The sequence below is a fragment of the Drepanopeziza brunnea genome (assembly GCF_022702325.1).
Source record: "Drepanopeziza brunnea f. sp. 'multigermtubi' strain 214-2 chromosome Unknown ctg16, whole genome shotgun sequence".
In the NCBI taxonomy this organism is placed as follows: Eukaryota; Fungi; Ascomycota; class Leotiomycetes; order Helotiales; family Drepanopezizaceae; genus Drepanopeziza; species Drepanopeziza brunnea.
The window spans coordinates 1,387,501-1,405,818 of record NW_027094079.1 but is presented as its reverse complement, the minus strand read 5'-3'; the positions used below and the strand labels follow the sequence as shown (position 1 = coordinate 1,405,818).

The 18,318-nt window shown below is 51.4% G+C and overlaps 4 protein-coding genes across 4 annotated transcripts in view; 3 read left to right on the top strand and 1 right to left on the bottom strand.

Moving 5' to 3' along the window:
• Positions 1 to 127: 127 nt before the first annotated feature.
• Positions 128 to 2,038, bottom strand: L3040_008684 (uncharacterized protein; the record flags this gene model as incomplete). The annotated part of the gene is made up of 5 exons (XM_066157159.1): positions 128 to 906; positions 1,002 to 1,351; positions 1,397 to 1,622; positions 1,669 to 1,843; positions 1,895 to 2,038. The coding sequence occupies 5 exons, from the start codon at positions 2,036 to 2,038 to the stop codon at positions 128 to 130; spliced, it is 1,674 nt and encodes a 557-aa protein (XP_066010420.1).
• Positions 2,039 to 4,326: 2,288 nt separating this feature from the next.
• Positions 4,327 to 8,380, top strand: L3040_008683 (uncharacterized protein; the record flags this gene model as incomplete). Its single annotated transcript, XM_007290886.1, has 10 exons — positions 4,327 to 4,407; positions 4,469 to 5,243; positions 5,311 to 5,603; positions 5,653 to 6,139; positions 6,187 to 6,470; positions 6,517 to 6,546; positions 6,596 to 6,615; positions 6,736 to 7,276; positions 7,327 to 7,706; positions 7,798 to 8,380. 10 exons carry the CDS (start codon positions 4,327 to 4,329, stop codon positions 8,378 to 8,380), a joined length of 3,474 nt encoding a protein of 1,157 aa, XP_007290948.1.
• An 833-nt stretch (positions 8,381 to 9,213) lies between these two features.
• On the top strand, positions 9,214 to 9,873 carry L3040_008682 (uncharacterized protein; the record flags this gene model as incomplete). The annotated part of the gene is made up of 1 exon (XM_007290887.2): positions 9,214 to 9,873. One exon carries the CDS (start codon positions 9,214 to 9,216, stop codon positions 9,871 to 9,873), a length of 660 nt encoding a protein of 219 aa, XP_007290949.2.
• A 6,080-nt stretch (positions 9,874 to 15,953) lies between these two features.
• L3040_008681 (uncharacterized protein) overlaps positions 15,954 to 18,318 on the top strand; it is a gene marked incomplete at both ends in the record, with an annotated part of 2,821 nt that continues 456 nt past the window's right edge. The window contains 4 exons of the mRNA XM_066157158.1: positions 15,954 to 15,985; positions 16,139 to 16,532; positions 16,675 to 17,507; positions 17,558 to 18,311. Coding sequence (XP_066010419.1) covers positions 15,954 to 15,985; positions 16,139 to 16,532; positions 16,675 to 17,507; positions 17,558 to 18,311 — 2,013 coding nt within the window. The remainder of the gene's footprint in view (positions 15,986 to 16,138; positions 16,533 to 16,674; positions 17,508 to 17,557; positions 18,312 to 18,318) is intronic.

The window sequence follows — 18,318 nt, the reverse complement described above, 5'->3', positions numbered from 1 at the left end:
TCTAGTCACCCACGTGTACGTGCACGACAGGTTGTGTTATCATATTAAAATCCCAAACACAGCATCTCCAAGGCAGCAGAATGCCAACACCGGGTCTTTCTCCGTAAAAGCAGACCCCAGCACCTCCTCATGAGTCTTCTTTCAGCCCTTTGCTACCCCCCACCTCCTCATCTAAGCTCCCATCCCCATTCCCACTCCGCTCGCCCGGGAGGAGATCCCGCGTCTTGGGTCCCGTATACGTCTTCCTCGCTCCAGCCCACCACCACCCCAGGCTGAACGTCGCAATACCCAACGCCACCACCACAGCATAGTTCATATTCGTCGGCGTCACCGGCCTGGTGGTGGGGAACATCAGCACCACGCTGATGAAACACACCCACACGATGGCCACCACGTTATACGGCTTCTGCATGCGGCCGAGCGAGAACGGGCCCGGCACGAAGGTGATGAGCTGGAGGTACTCGTAGACGATGCGCGCGAAGATGACGGCCGCGTAGGAGAGGTCAAGCGCGGGCGCCGTGATGTTGAAGATGGCAACGATGGTCTGCGTGCTGCCGATGCCGATGAGGTTCAGGCAGGAGGCGAAGGCGACGATCAGCCAGACGGCGTGGAGGGGCGTGCCGGTCTGGCCGTTGACGCGTGCGAAGAATGCGGAGAAGGGGAGGGCGCCATCGCGGGCGAAGGCGTAGGCCATGCGCGTGTCGGCGAGCATGGCCGAGCAGCCGGTGAAGAACTGCACAAGGATCACGAAGAACCACATGGTGGTTCCGCCTTGGCGCCCGCCCGCATTGAGGAAGATTTGGGCTGCGGGGAGCCCCGTGGGCGTGGAAATCATGGCGTCGAGATCCGGGATGCAGAAGCAGAAGGTGACGGTTAGCATCCAGCCGACCACGCCGGAGATTGTGACTGGGTTCGTATTAGCATGGACTTTTTGCACTTCACCAGAGGTGTTTCTCGCTTATTCCTCGCTAGCGAACAAAACAAGGTCGGGATCGACGAACCTGCGTGCCTGATAGCTTGTGGTCCACGAATTGCCGCATCGTGTGTCTCTTCTGACATGTGTGACGTGCCATCGTAGTCGGTCATTGTCCATGCAACTGAGAGGAAACTGAGGAGAAAGGAGAAGCCTGTTCCCCAGCCCGAACCATTGGTAAAATGGCCGAAGACCCACGAAGCAGACTGTTTATTGGGTGTAAGGATGAGTAGAGCAATACATATAGTCACGGACGCAATGATGTTAATCGGTGCAAACCATATAATGATTGAGTGCAGAGCGTGTGTTGTGAGAGAGCAGATGATGCCGAATATAGCGAGAAGGGCGATGGATAAGAGCACGATTTGGAGGGGGGTTCTAGAGGAATGAGCACGAGGTCGTGAATTTTTGATGGACACCTACGGCGAGTATGCATATGTGTCTCCATCGAGCCCAGAGTTCATGCTTGCTGCTGCGAGTATCATCTGAGAAACTGTGTAACCCACACTGGCCACTCCGGATGTTTGGCCCAAGAGATTGCACCATCCGATTATCCAAGACCATAATGCGGCATGCTTAGGGGGCACAACGTTACGGGTGACAAAATACATCCCTCCAGCAGTGGGATAGGCCGAGACAAGTTCGGCAACTACATATGTTAGAATTCGGGTAACAAGCGAGAGTGTGTTACATGCCCGACGACGAGATGCACGAAGCCATGAGAGATCCAAAGAGCCAAGCCCATACTGAGGATGCTGGACCCCCTAGGGCTAGTGGACTACCGAATGTCGCAGGTACGGATCCAAGAACTCCAAGGATGGAGATGGCGTAGGAAAGTGTTGACCATTTTGTGAAGTGGCGACTGAGGTCCTGTGAATGGTGAGTTGGGTGACACAATCAATATGCTCTGGCCAGTATTACCTGGGTGTACCCAATTTTGTTCAGCAATCTCTCATCGCCGTCTTCGACGCCAGGCATGTGAGGACCCTTCCCCTGTCCTTCAGCTTCTGGTCCCTTAATAGGCGAAGCCTCAAAGATGGCTGATTTTTCATCTGTAGACGCCATTATGAGTTGGACTTCAGAAGAACTCTGTGAAAAGTAGCACTGGGGAGGTACAGAAAGTTGAGGGACTGACAGAACTATACCAGGATCCTCTTAATGGACCCTATCGACCTCGAGAAAATCTAGTGGCCCCTCGGCCCAATTCTCCACCTGCTGTAAATTTCGACTCTACCAATGATCTAGCTGTATTTCTTGTTGATTCTTCAATTGGTGTACGAGGATCGGGTCTGAGAGATCGAGAAGATAGCCAGGCAACCCCCATTCGCTGGGAAACCGTTGGAAAACTGGACGCAGCTTGGCCGCGATGCCGCATTTGAGAGTGGAGAGGCTTCACTCGCGATGCAGCAAAGAGGGGGCAAACACTATGCGACTATGCGGCCCTTGACTTTGACTTTGACATGGGTTATATAGTACCGCAGCGGAGTTTTCAAGATTGTGGGTGGAATGCAGAATCCTTGATTTTCCATCGGCGCTAGAAACAATGCTATCGAAGGATCTCTTTGAAGAACAGGACAAGTAGATGTCAAAAATGTATCTAAACATTGACTCTTGAATGGAATCGTCGGAAAGTGACTGCTTGGGCTGCGTGCATGGCGACCTACGGAGTTCGATACTCATCGTCAGCAGCCCGCTCAACGGGACGAAATTGAGCTGCGTTGGCCGCACCCAGTTAGACAGATTCGCATACTCCGAAAATACTCACCGACAAACGAATGGCCCTTCGGCGTACAGGTACCCGGTTCCGATAGCTATAACATATCGACCAGCCCTCGCCGCCGGCTGCAGCAGATAAGCAATTTAGGCATGGGTTGATTGAAATCCCCAATACACGGCTTCCGTTGTCCAGGTCAGCATGATGAAGCCAGCAACTGCACTAGATTCTGGCACCCGTCGTGGATCCAGCTTCAGCTTGGTGAAGAAATCGCTGCATTTTTCCGGATTGGAGTTTCTCCTGTACTTCCTATGAGCTTGGCCCTGGTTTGGAATGACAGTGTGTATAGCAAAGGAAGCTAATGGCTTTGGACCAAATGCGATAGGTACTATGCGTGAAAAATATTGCCTGAAAACTCTGCTCATTCTTGCAGCCCGGGACAAGTCCGTCGTCTCTTTCCACGAAAGGCAGCAGACGTTGGAATGGCGGAGACGTTGGAATGGCGGAGCTTATACAGCCCTGCATACATCGCATCGTATTATGGAGTCGCACCGCATCAATGAAGGGTCATGTTCTTCAGTCGAGATACGATACGATACTCCGTAGAGGCCAATGCAATGAACCATCTTCGCTTAACGTGTTTTGGGTAATAATACGGAAAAGGGGGCGAATTCGGCTCGGTTCGGCTCGGCTAATATGAGATCTGGGTCTTTCTTTACTTACTGCGTTCAGCTACCGGTACCGGTACCGGTAGGTTAGTGGCTTTTCAGGTGCTGTGGGTTGCTGAAGAAGTTGTCATCTTTGAGCCCATGTCTCACAATCCTGGGGCGCTGAGTTGTCCTTACATGAAGCATCGGAGTCAACGCAGGACGACCGCTGATCACATCCTCGGCACAAGGTACATGTGGAATTTGATGCGCTTGTATTCGAGCCGGCAGTGAGAGGCGGAATGTGCAAAACAAAGTGACCTGGACACCGATGAAATCGGTTTAAATCCCATTGCTAGTAACGTGATCACGCAGATTGACGATACCGATACCGGTACTGCAGCTGGAACAAGGAGATGCGGCTGCAGGGGCAAGATACTCAATATTGTAGAAACACGATGGTCAGCCAAAGTCAACAGATGTATATGTATGTGTATATTGGTAGATAGATAGATAGATAGATATATCTATATCTATGTCTACATCTATATATACATCTATATCTATATCTATAGTCAGATCAGCAACCCTTCTTTTCCGCTTCCAGGCTTCCAGGTTCACGAATATCGATCTTCCCCGTTGACATCATGCTCCAGGGTCGGGTCTGACCCACGCACTGTGACGCCCGTAACGACTCCAGTACAGACAGCAGCCTCCTCCTCACTTTGCCCCAACAGGTATGCGCATCGTTGCTCAAACAGCCGAGAACACTGGGAGGAGTCCAACGGCTGCTGGTCATATCGTCACCACCATGCTGATCGATCGTGTGGGATCACTATACTCCGGGCTTGCTCTGCCTTGCCTGGTGGTCGCAGATTCCCGGGAGAGACGCACGCAAAACCACAGCTGCTATATCGATTAGCTGAGCTTCTGGGCTGCCGGGCTGCTGGGCTCCCGATTTGCAATATTGTCACTGCCACCGAAACATCCAGATGTCTGCGACGACTACCATGGAGACGGCAGAGCCTGGAGGGCTAAAAATGGAAGATTCGGAGGATCTGAAGTCTACGACTGTATGCTTGGCGCATCCTACCGTAAGGCATAACAGAACGAGCTGAACCAACGCGACGTTAGACTTCAACACTCCAGCATTTGCATTCCGGAAGGAGGCATTCGAGCTTATATTCCACTATGGACCTGCAATTCGCGGTTCTCCGAAGTCTTCCAATTCCGGTACTTGTCTTGTCGCCTGAACGAACCGCCGTCTTTGCAAATCGAGCTGCAGAGCGAATACTGGGCTCCCGCGAAATTATACAGTCGCCGGGGAAAGAGATACTAGGTTCTGGACCGGCAGAGATAGGTATCAGGTTGCTTTACAACAGAATATGGAATGCGGTACTGGACAGGCTTGTGTCGGCGCAGGAACAGGCCGTCTCTGAGGGGAACGACGGCCCAGTGCATGGTGTTGATGCCGTGGTCACAGATCCAACTACAACCTGCGGGGAGAAACAGTTCCGGATTCTGGTTTCGACTTTGATATTCGAGAGTGGAACCCACTTCATCTTATCATTCGAACGCTCTGTATACACCGAGAGAGGGCTGAACCAGGATAGTAACCAGGGGACCTCTTCGTCTGATCGGATCCCGAGGATACCAGCTGGAGTAAGCAAAGATTCTCCTGAACCGGCGAGAAACACCCTGCAAATCAAGAAGGCAGTATTCGACAGCCATAATGTTGCCGGCTTCATCTTGACGGTGGACGAGGAATTCTACCTTACGAACACCAAGGGCCGCGAGGTAATGGGTTCCGTAATGGGCGGGCCCGAGGGTTGCGATGCGACTTTAAGAACACGTTTGGAAATTTGGGACGAGAATTTCACAAGACGATTGGACCACACCGAGTTTCCAGGTACGCGTTTGGCGACAGACAATATTGTGTGCTCCCGAAGGCAATTACTGACCTCCCGTGTCTATAGGTCTAAAATTGGTGCGGGCGAAAGCGCCATTTTCAAATTATAGATGCGGTTTCATACATGACGTTACGGGGGAACGGATTGTTACAAGTGTTGATGGAGAATGCCTTTACGATGAAGACACGGGAGAATTCTTGGGCGGGCTCTGTTGGTGCAGAGAGCTTCAAGAGTATTCGGACTTTCTACTCGATCAGCAACAACGACGCTTGGGTAGTCATGAGACGATCTGCAATATCATGCCCCACCTGGTCTGGACGACGAAAACCGATGGGCAAGCCGACTACTTCTCAAACAGGGTAAGACTAGGTGTAAGTGTATACACCCGGGATTTGCTGACAGCTATAGTGGTATGAGTTCACCGGCCTCACCGAAGAAGAATCGATCGGCAAAGGATTCCACCAGGCCATTCATCCAGATGATTTGCCCAACCTGATGGAATCTTGGGGTTTCCATCGGGCCTGTGGTGGCGAATGCGATAAAGAAGTGCGCTATCGACGCCACGATGGGGCTTACAGGTGGATGCTCACTCGTGCCTGTCCACTCCGGGGTGCAGACGGCAAGATTCTGAAATGGTATGGTACGAGTACCGATATTCATGACCTCGTCATGGCAAGGATCGAAGCGGCCAGGAACAAGCTCCAGATGCTAACGGTACTTGCTCATGCCGAAGTCAACCTCTTCTCAATAGATAATAACAAGATCGTAACTATGGCGGAAGGCGGTATGCTTTGGGGCTCTGAGACCGACATGTATGACCCTAGCAACAAATCTTCTATGCTCGGTCTGGACGCCATTGATGTTGCCCAGAAATCACAAGAAGGAGGCATTCCAGGTCAGTGATATCATCTGTCTTTGCAAATGGTGGCTAACTTGCCAAAGGTTACGAGAAGAACCTGCTTGATATTTTGGCCGGGAAAGTCGGCGTTGCTCAGTCAGAAGACAGGATTGGCTCAAAGGTTTTCCGCACTCGTATGGTGGCAGATCTCGAACATAACGCTGTCGATGGCGCTTTGAAACCAGAAATTAAAGGTGTCCTGGGACTCAGCATAGATGTGACCGATATGAAACAGCGAGTCGCTTTGGAGCTGGAAAATAACAGGTTGATGATTGAAGAACAGGCTGCCAAGGACTCGAATGAGATGAAGAGTCGGTTTCTGGCAAATGTAAGGCTCGTCTTTCCGGAGCGACGGAGTTCTGCTAATTTGACAGATGTCCCACGAGATGAGAACTCCTACAGCAGTGAGTCTTGTAATCTGTTATGCGATTTCCAGCGTTAACAAGTTCACAGGGTGTAATCGGAATGGTCGAGTATGTATAGCCTACTACAGCATTTTTGCGTCCGGCCCCGAAGACATGGCCCCGAAGACATGTCCGAAGATAGCCCTCACTTGATAAGAACTAGAAGAATCCAGTGCTAATTTGACGAAGGCTACTGGGCGACGACCCTACTTTGACACCAGAACAGCGAGAATACGTCAACAGCATTCATCTTTCCGCCAAAGCGCTGCTGACCATCGTCAACGACATTCTCGATTTTTCAAAGATTGAAAGTGGACGACTCGATATCGAGAGGGTGCCCTTTTATCCATCCTCGGTTGTCGGCGAGTTATGCAAGCTCCTGGGCATGTTTGCCTCTCAGAAGGGGATTGGATTTGTTTATGAAAATTCCATGGACGAGAAGCTAGAGGTTCTGGGGGATCCTGGACGAATCAGACAAGTTCTGTCCAATCTCTTGACGAACGCGCTGAAGTTCACTAAACAGGGGGCAGTCAAGCTCACGGTGACGTCTACCCTGGTTTACCTCGAGTCTGGCGAGGATACGGTGAAAGTGCAATTTATTATTGAAGATACGGGTATCGGAATTGAGAAGAAAGTTCTTGACAAGTTGTTCATACCATTCAACCAAGGCGATTCATCTACCGCTCGATTGTATGGTGGTACTGGCCTTGGGTTGACGATATCGAGAAACGTAAGCTAAGTCTAACTGTTACGCACATAGAGGGAACTGACAAGCAACAGCTTGCAAACTTGATGAAAGGATCAATCGAGCTCGAATCTACTCCCGGTGTAGGAAGTAAAGCCAAATTCACTATTCCTCTCCAAGTGTCCTGTTGGCACGGCGACCCACAGTTAGACACTTCTTCGCCGCCGTCCAACCCGAAACCCCGGTCCGTACCCTCTATGAGGTCTCCCTCCTGGGCAGATCCATTAAGTCACCGATCTATCAATCAGGATCTCCTCAACCAGCAAATTTCTAGCAGTGTAACTTCAAGTTACCAACCGCCAACTATGAGCTCCAGTTCGCGACACGCATCTGCCGACAACACACGGAACATAAAACTTGCAAATCTCAACCCCGAGCAAAGAAGCCGGTTTCATGTTCTTGTGGTAGAAGACAAGTACGTCTGTTTTTCATCCTCATTTCTGTTTTTTAAACTCTTATATCACAGATCTACATCTCAGCTCTTCTAACAAAATTCTGCCCAACAGCGCAATTAACCAAACAATCGCCATCAAGAATATTCGTCAACTCGGCTTCACAGTAACAGCCGTATGGAACGGCCGCGAAGCACTCTCCTATCTTCTCTCGCCATCCCGCTTACGACCGCGCCCGGCCATCATCCTAATGGACGTCCAAATGCCCGTCATGGACGGCTACGAAGCAACGCGCATCCTCCGCACCGCAGCTGAATACGCAAGAGACTGGGACGAAGAAGTAGGCGACAGTACGCCGGAACCCGACCCGGCGGCAAGGAGCGCCAATGTTATAGACATCGGTATTCCAGAAATTCCCTCAGAGTCCGAGGCTAGAGACGTGGGGAGTAAGGAAAGACGGGAGAGGATTTGCGATGAGACGAGGCTTGCTGGGAAGACGCTGAAAAGGCGAGGAAGAGGGTACCTGAGGGATATCCCGGTCATTGCCATGACAGCATCTGCAATCCAGGGAGATAGAGAGAAGTGCTATGATGCGGGCATGGACGATTATCTCGCTAAACCTGTTGAGAAGGCGCGGCTGGAGTACATGCTCGTCAAGTGGGCGAGCAAGAAACGGGACTCGGGCTGTGAGATATAGGAATCTGGATCATGATACCCCTCGCCCTGTGCTGATTGAACAGATGGAGACGATCATTTATAGATTCCAGCACACAATATCTTTTCGTGGGTTTCTATAGGACGAGAGATGGACGCCCAAGGACTAGCGAGCATGGCAGGCTGGTTGTTTGCTGGATCTGAGATCGTGTAGCCATGATATATATCCAGTGGGTTATTTCTGTATTCTATCATCTATCACACTCTTGAATAGAAAAGAGTGTGTAGCCAACTTTTTTGAACCTCTTTCATTATTGCTCTTGACAAGATATCAAGCCGAGCTTCGTCCTTGTAGTTTCAGGGCGTCTTTATAGTGGTTTCGACTTTCGTTTGGGATCCGCTCCGAGTCGAAGACGGCATGATGCCGGCTTCAACTGGGCCTGTCCGCGAATGGCCATGATACCTTCTTCTGTATCTTATCTCACCTACTTTTGAAAAGGGGTTGAAAGTAAAAGAGGAATATTGATCTGTTTGTATTATACATTTGTTGTTTGTTTATCGATTCTTTATCGTTCTGATGCAAAAGCCGGTTTGCGTTGTTACAATTGTTGTACCATATGTGAAATCAGCCCCAGGCCCAAGCCCAAGCAGAGGCCCAAGCCCAGAGGCTCATGCGTTCTGCCTTCTTGTTATTCATCTGGGGCCCTCCCCAACTGCTTCGACTCCTTCGACTTGCAAACGACAACTCAGTCAACGTTTTATTTTTTCTTGCACACCACAACATCTCTCTGTGTCTCTTCCCTCCATCTCCCTCTCTCGTATCAAGACAAACCACACCATCCCTTGCGAAACCCCTCTTTACCTATCCCCGCCATCATGGCCACCCCCAGGCCCAGCAAGACCAGCCTCATCCTCGCCCACCTCGGCACGCTCGCCTTCGTAGGCAGCACCATGCTCCTGAGCTTCCTGGCGCTCGACATCATCTACCTCCCCTACCTCTCGCCGCTCGCGCACCTCGTCGCGCTCCTCATCTCGCCCTTCATCCCGCTCCTCTTCCCGGCCTTCCTCGGCGTCTTCCTCAAGGTCTGCCGGCGCGCGACGTGGCCCAAGAAGAAGTTCTGGGTGTTCATGACCGGCTCGTCCGTCTTCCAGCACACGGGCCGCGCCGTCGCGGACGCGCTGGCGCTGTGGCACCACGGCGAGGGCTGCGGCCTGGCCGAGTGCCGGGGCAGGTGGCTCGAGTGGGTGCTGGTCGTGTGGGTGGTGGCGGCGCAGTCGGCGGGCTGGCGGTGGGATCTCGGGTACGTGGATGCGTGGATCGACCATCTGGTTGATCAGGAGGCGGAGAAGTGGGCTCGGGCGGAAGCGGACGGTGGTGCTCAGGGCGAGCTCGAGCACGGGCCGGACTTGGAGAAGGGGACTGAGAGACTCGAGAAGGTCGTGTGTAGGGCCGCTCAGGAGGATAAGCAGCAGCTGGCTGCTCTGGGTGCGGAAGAGGAGGTGTTGGTGCTGGTGGTGAGCGAGGACATGGCTTAGAGCATTGAGGGCGCCTTCGAGGACAGGATCTACAGCACCGTGCCCCTCGGCCTCTTACTCGGTATACGTTTGCTCTTGAGCTCTACGGCTTGATAGCGATAGGCGGAGTCACTCTTAGACTGTGCAGCTTTTCTGGTTTCTGGCGCGAGACCAACGAAGGGAAACAGTCTCTCTTCCATCCGTCCGGGCGCTCCCAGTCGATAAATCCCGGGTTATAGCTCCGAACCCCCCTTCGCAAGATCTACCTACTTTCGATGCAGTAGCACAGTGGACCGACGTTGCACGATCGAACAACTCTGCCATGTGGCTTCGCGATGTAGTCGTAAGAAGTCGAATCTCTAACATTTAATTTTTATTATTACTTTTCAACTTTTTTTTTTTTTTTTTTTATCCTTCTTTCCCTTTTCGATCTCTCGCGCTCCAATGAGAATCAATATTGACCCATACTAGCTGCGTTCTTCAACGCTCTCGCAACTATGAATACCTAGATGTAGCTCGTCGCTAGCAATGAGTAAGTAACTAACCCCTTGTTATATATGTATATGTATGTATATGTATATGTGTGTGTGTATATATATATAAACCTACCAGAGTCCATCACCAAACCACCCTCCATCGTCACGCCGCTCCACCGCGCAACATCTCCCGCACGCCAGGATCCGAGAAGGATCAAACCAACCAAACTGTCTAGGCCCCTTTCAGAAAGCGACGGTCCCTCTCCCTCACCCTCACCCTCACCCTCGGTATGTACACAACGCAGCTGCGGGTAGGCTCGGCGGCACCACCGCCGACATGCAATACTGTAGGGTGGATGGAGATGGACGCGCATATATCCTGCTTCGCACCTGTTCAACTGATACTGCGATCGGCACCTGTCCTTCCGGGGCTGTGGTTGTACGTGTTGTTTGGTTGTCGGGAGGGATCTTTCGCTTCTAGGCTTTTTCTCGTGCCGGGAGGGTGGAGGTCGGACGAAGGCTGTTTGTTATGCCGGTTGCGATGGGATGATGCGTAGGGTGTGTAGATGCTAGAATCGTTGTGTTAGTTGCGTGGTGTATATATAATTATATATATACATATATATATTGGGGGGTGGGGATCGATGTGAAAGGACAATGAGAATCAGAATGAGGTTTCACCAATTCCCCACCGCCCCCCCCCCCCCCCCCCCCCCCCCCCTCTCCTAAAAAAAAAGTCCAGAAATCTCTCCACATCTGGGAAAGGGCCAGGGAAAGGAGGAGAGAGAAGCAAAAGAGCGAAGTCGTCTCGCACGCTAGTCAACATCCGGAGATTCCAAGATTCCCTAGGTATCTACTTTAGCGACTTAGGTACGCTACCTACATAGGTATCTTCTTCTGCATTTCCCTCTTCGCCCTAGCTGGAAGCTGCTGCTGCAGGTACGCCACACGACATACGTAAGTACGGTGGTAACCACACAAACACCCAAGCGCTTTAGTCTCCTGTAGCGCCTACAGTACCTAGCATAATTACCGCAGACGAGTAAGATGAGACGGGCGAGGCAGGATCATTTTCCTTGCTAAGCTTACTTCCTCGGTCGGCCTCGTTTATTTGCTTACGTGCTCACTTGGTCACATCTTTTCTGGTCTTGGGCTCGCTTCGTCGTCTTCTTTCGCGTCCGTTCCTCTCGCGTTGGGGGTCGGGGGCTGGGTTGGTACCTACCGGTAGATCGCAGCGGGTACCTACGTAGTACTGTACCGTACTACGTATGTGTGTATCCTATTTATTTCATTCAGGCGTTGATGCACTGGGTACGCATTTGTGCATCTGGTATCCACCTCTATGCTTGTCTGTCTGTCTGTCTGTCTTATCTGTCCATCTACGAGCGTCTATCCAAAAGCAATAAAAATAGCACGTGTTCATTCAGTCGTTTGGTCACTCAGTCATCGAGTCATTCAGTCATCCATCCATCCATCCACTCCCTTCCCTCATCTTCACACAAACACAACACGGAATAACATAACATAACAAACTCAACACAACAGAGAAAAATCACATCCTCCTTCCACCTCCCCTTACCCCACCTCACCAATCGGCCTTCTCCGTCTCTCCGTCTCGACATCAAGATCAAAATAAAAATCAAAACCACGTGTCCCAACCTTTGTCGCCATTTCCGTACCTATCCCCGTACCGTGCCGTGCCGAATCAATCGATCGATTCTAGCTACAAGCAAATGATTGTAGGATGTAGTCAACACGTTTGAGTAACCGTCGGTGAGATGATACGACAAGTGTTCAATTTGATTTAATTTAGTTTATATAATTTAGTTAGAACTCCCACCTTGTTTAAATCCCTCTATCGTTGGGTAAAGGGGAGGAGAGGAGAGGAAAGGAGAGGAAAGGAAAGAGGAGCGATGGATCGACGGATTAACCTAATCCCGGATCCAAGGTAGGTTTTTTCCCTCTCGCTTTCTAGAACCGAGTCCGCAGACTGCGGTGAGTGGGTGGCCTGTGGGTGGTTGGGTGAATGGGAAGTGGGTTGATTTGTTGGTTGGTTATATGGATTTACCAAATCGGGATGGGGACTGAGTAGATGGAGAAATGAATGTAAACGATAGATGAGCTTGAATTGGCTTGAATTGGATTGGGTTGGATTGGACTGGTTTTGTTTTGTTTTGTTTTGTTTTGAGTTGACATGGATGTGAACGATAAAAATGAGCGAGGTGGATTTTGGGTGTCAGGTCAAGGTCAGGTGAGGTGATGACGCAAGACAGCTGCCGGAGGAGTACTTGCACCAGGGCAGGCCTGGACCGGGCCGAGATGAGCCGAGCTCGAGTGGAATCGCTTCGTTGCGCACTGCCTATATGATGTTGAGATATATACTACGTACTGCTACTACTACTACTTCGTACAACTAGTACGAAAGTATATCCTGGCAAGTGTCAATCGCGGACAAGGCGGGAGGGCGGAGGGCGGAAGGCAGAGCGGAGAGCCGAGCCGAGCCGAGACGAGACGAGCCGAGCCGAGCCGAGCCGAGCCCAGCCCAGTCCAGCCCAGCCCAGCCCAGCCGGGAGCGGGTACGGATGTGGATGTGGATGCGGATAGATACCGGTCCTGCTACTGTACAGTACCGTACGTATACCGTACCGTAGTAGTATATACTACGTACCATCCAAAGTAACGCGCGGGGCTGCCAATAACGTTTAATCTTTGTTTCCTAGTTGATCAGTGCGTTGACGGCGCAAAGGGCCAATTGATCTAGGATCTACTACGTACTACGTAGAATCTAGTTTGTGCGTAGATCTTATGGAGTCAACAGCCCAGTGCGCCACTTGGGATGGTTTATGCGGTATTGGTATTGGTACTCATGTGTACTCATGTGTATATATGTGTGTGCATATACAAGGAGAGGAGGAGGGGAGAGGACGACGGGATGGATCGATCGATCGATGGAAACTCGCTGCTAGTTTCTAGACATACCGCATGTATCTATGCATGTATTGATGTATGTAGATGGGTAATTTGTGTGTATCATATTCTGCTGCTCCACTCGACTCTATTCTGGGTTTGAGTCTTGGAGGAGAGGAAGCCACTTGGATAACGGTTTCGTGTGGATGGCCGTGGGAGTGATCCTTCCAGAAGCAAAACGGAAGGGCGCCATGGTCTTAGACTCTTAGTCCTGCTCCTAGTCATGGGTATAGGCTTGGTAGACAGCACGGCGCGGTACGTGGCAGAGGTTATAACAGAGTACAGTAGTGAAAAGTGAAAAGAGAGAGTTTGGGTAGGCGTGGAGAAAAGCATATCCAGATTCTGAGGGTTGCTTGACTGCTCTGCAAAAAGGTGGATGATAAAAAGAGTTTCTGGGGGTACAGTACGGTACGGTACTACTGTAGAAGAAATGGTATCAGTAGCTTTGGAAAACGAAACTTGGTGAGTCCTGATGGGGAAAAAAATATTGAAAGTAAACAGCGTCATAGGGCAGTCCTGTACGCATGCACTGACTACAACTGCACGGCACTGTATCCAAAACTTCCCCTGCTCGGCATCCCCGTTCCCCGTCCCAACCAGGGTCCGAACGGCACTGACTCGCTTGTCTCCATTCGGGATGACAGCCGCCTTTTAGCCTATCCAGCTCGCTTGCTTGTCATGCAGCGCGTAGAGTCTAAATCCATCATCCATCCATTCATCCCTGCCAGCCTTTTCCACGACGTGCATCATATTCGTGGTCCCTGGTCCAAGCGCAGAGCGCAGAGCTCAGAGCCCAGCCTCAGCAAAGCAGCAGCAGCAGCAGCACCATTCATTGGCTTTTGGGGCAAGGTACAGTGTTGATCGAAAGCCTCGGGTCCATATTATTTGGTACGTCTGATGCTTCGGAGTATTCTCTGGGTATTGGGGAGTGTGAGAAAGTCAAATTGATCTCGGGGAGGAGAGGAAAGAGAAGGGTATGGCCTGCGAGAGAATGCGATAGGGATAGACTGTGGCATGTACTTGTATCATGACACTCGTGCTTGGGGCACGAATTTTCACCTACAAGCGCCACCATATCATTCGCTGATAGGGACCGTGTGACAGCAATAGCCCCGTCTCGAGCCCCTTCGTTCGTTCGTCCATGATGTACAACTGTGTATCATCTATCTGGTCTCGAGCTAGGCTGTCCCCAAAGAACCTCAGTTGGGGATAAATTACAGCTTGCCAAATGAAGACAATGGTACATGACCAGAGAGAGATATAGATAGGTAGCGATTCAAGAGGAGCGCAAGCTACTGCAGAGCACGTACTCTACGCTATCAAACTGTCAAACGGCTCCCCCTGCCAGCTTCTAAGCAAGCAAGTGCTGCTGACTTTGCGCCACACAGAGGTCCTCATTTCTGTCTCACTGAGCCACAGAACAAGATCCAGGGACCAACGCAATCATCCCCTGGTCCTGGTCGATATCCGCTCAGTAATAGCGCCGAGATGAACCGGGGAAAGCGATAGAGGGCATGTTGGGGGGAGTATTAAGTCACTCCACTCGGCTCGCACGAGTAGGAATGAGGGAGGAAGAGCTTATCATGTATTTGAATGTGCTTTGAGGGACATAAATATGCACGACGCATGACTGAAGGACGACAAGAACACGCAACGAGGGACGGATCCAGAAGAGCAAAAGCCGGTGAAGGAGGAAGAAGAAGGAGAAGAAGAAGAGCCAAAGCAGAGGATACCTACTACAAACGATTGAAAAGGAGGACGAACGAACGAATAGACAAATAGACGAACAGACGAACAGACGCAAGCAAAGTCGAGTCGAGCAAATTCCAGTCAAGTCCAGTCAAATCAAGCCAACAATCCCGACCCGTCTATCTGCGTGCCCTGCGCCGAGAAAGAAAAGAAAGTCGCAACCGCAATTGTAAGCGCGACGGCGACCGCGACCGCGATCGCATCACCGATCATCATCGATCATCGCCTTCTCGACCTCGAGATTGCAATACAAAGTCGAGTTGTTGTCCTTGGCTCCAAGGGTGAATCAAGTCGGGTCGAGTCAGTTCATTTACCGGCGATCACTTAAGTCTCGCTTGACCTTGACCTTCTTTGCGTGCGGTTCCTTTTCTTTCCCTGCCTTCTTCTTTCACCCACCATCTTTCTGTCTGTCTGCCCGGTCATCATCCCCGAGCTGCGCAGACCAGATCGGACGAGACGAGAACGAAAGCACGGACAAGAACGAAGACGAACAAGGAAAAAAAGAAGAACAAGGCTGAATAGACCTTGGGCGCACCCAGACTCTTATACCTGGAGCATATACATACACGCCGGTACGTATGTATGGATGTATCTCGGCTTCGGCTTCGACTGAAGAAAGCTGACGGTAAAATGTTTCCCCGCAGCCTCGCCGTCCTCGGTACCACGTCAGGTGACGGGCCAAGTCGAGTCTAGCGCCGTCACGTTGCAGCTAGTGGGAGTTTTTCTGCCACCCCACCGCCTTCCCGACTTATCTCGCCACCACTCTCCACCGAAGTACATCCATCCCCTCCCGACCGTCCCACCCGTCTAACGTTTCGTTCCCCTCCCATTCCCTTGTGCCGACCACAACACCACGATTCAACCGACAACTCTCCGGCGCAACCAATAATAATAATCAAGATCCACAGGATGTCGGGTTACCAGAACAATGCAGGTAGTTCGTATGCTCACCACCCACACCCACACCCACATCAACATCATCATGCGCAATCGCATCCTCAATCGCATCCCCAATCTCACCCTCAGTCTCTCTCCCATCCTCATCCTCATCACCCGCAACAACTGCAGGCTCACCATGCACCATCCCCCGGCAGTATCGACAGCAGTCACAATGGCAGCGATCAGGGTCTGTCGCACGGTCTGTCGCACGGTCACCATGGCCTCCCCCCTCAGCAGCAGCAGCAACAATATCAACAACAGCAGCTACCGTACCAATACGACTCTCCTATCGCCGCCCAGATGAATAACCCCTATGGCAACGGCAGCGGCAGCAACCACAACCATAACCACCCGGGACACAATGGCCATGGCGGTGATATGCAGCAACAATCCCAATCCCCCGTCCCTATGTCCGGCCAGATGATGCCCATGCAAAATACTCCGACCTCCAACGGCAACGCCAACGCCAACGGCAACATCAGTGATGGGGGTGGAGTCAAGATTCGCTTACGGAAGGCTTGCGATTCCTGCAGCATCCGTAAGGTGAAGGTAAGTCAACGAACGGCCTGTCATCGTGATCTCCAATCCAACTCAATCCAACTCAACTCAACTCAACTCAACCCGACGCGACGCGACGCGACCCGACGCGATAGTGAACAAACAATGCTGACTGACGCCTTCTAAACCCTAGTGCGATGAGTCCGGTATCCCGTGCCGAGCCTGTGCTGCACTGGACATTCCCTGTACCTTCAAGCGCCCAAGTCGACGCAGAGGTCCCCCTAACCGCCATGCCGAAGCCATCAAGAAGAAGGTCAGACTCGAGTCGCCTTCGGGCAGCTTCTCGTCTCCTAGCTCACCCAGCAATGTGGCTGCGACCCTCGCTCACTTTGCCTCAAGCCCTACGCTCAGTGCGCAGGCCATCTGTCCCATCTCAACCTTGCAGTTGCTGGTCGACGACTTCTTTACATACATCCACCCACTCTGCCCCTTCCCCCACGAGCCTTCATTCAGAAATGCCTTTAAGGATCGAGAGGACGTCCGTAATCCCAAATTCCTTGCTTTACTGGCTTCCATGGTCGGTGTTCTTGTTGCGTCATTCCCGCGCAAGCCCCGACTGCACCTGAAGGCCGAGGGCCGAGAGCACCTATTTCCCAGCTCGGTGGACTTGGTGGAGCGTTGCCACAAGGTCGCTGTCTCTGCGCGTGGACCGGGCTACTTGGACAACGACTTGTCGGTTCACGATGCTGCTACCAGCTATTTTCTCGGCTTGGCTGCTGCATACACCTTTAAGTGGAAGCTCTCCCGTCTTTACTTTGGTGAGACCTTGACCATTATTCGAGTCTTGGGTGCCCACAAGGTGAACGACAACAAGGTGAACGATAACGGTCTCCGAAGTGGTGTTGGAGGTATGCCGCTTAATTTCGCTACTAATGATCAACCTTTTATTGAGCCATCTGCTCCCGTTGATTACATTAGACAAGAGATTGGCCGCAGAGTCTTTTGGGTGATGTTCGTCGGGGTGGTGTAAGTCTCGCCCTTTGCTTTCCTCGAAATCCGCTAATATCTATCCATAGTTCTATTCGACAACTTGGTGCCCAGTACGCCGAGCTATCAATTCCACCACCAACGTCAAACTGCCCATACCCTCCATTCCCATTGGAGGTAGATGATGAATACATCCATGCCAGCCACATAGAGCCTCAACCAGCAGGAAAGCTTTCGAAGCTAGTTGGCTTCAATATCAATGTCCGGATCTACCAAACCGTGACCCCGCTCTCCACTATGGAGTTAGCCTATGGCATTGATGAAGTATTTGACTGGACTCGCCAGAAGAGCCTGCTGGACAACTGCCTCCGTAATGTGAAGCAGGTGATGAATGAGATCCCTCCTGACCTCCAACTACAACCAGGTTCTCAACCAGGCGAGTTCGGAGATCCTAGTCTCTACGCCCCTTCCAACTTCAACATGTCTGATCTGTCGTCTAATGGAATAGACACATCTGGGCTACCCCAAGTCTTCGAGGAGCGCCGCCGTATCCAGTTCGAGATCCAAAAGGCCAACATCTACCTCAGTCAACTCGGCACTCGTTCGTGGTTTGTCGACAAGTACTGCAATCTTCAAGAAGCTTACAACATGAAGGTCAATTCTGAGATAGGCTCTCCTGCTCTTGGTTCAATTGGTCTGGATAGTCTTGTTATGAAGGCGGCTTCTAGTAACCCTGAGATTGAGACGAACGTGACTGCGGAGAGAGAGAGCATTGTTGTGGATCTCTTTATGGTGCTGGGTAGCATTAGCCAGGTCAACATGGAGCCCAACGGGGGCAGCTTTGTGAGTT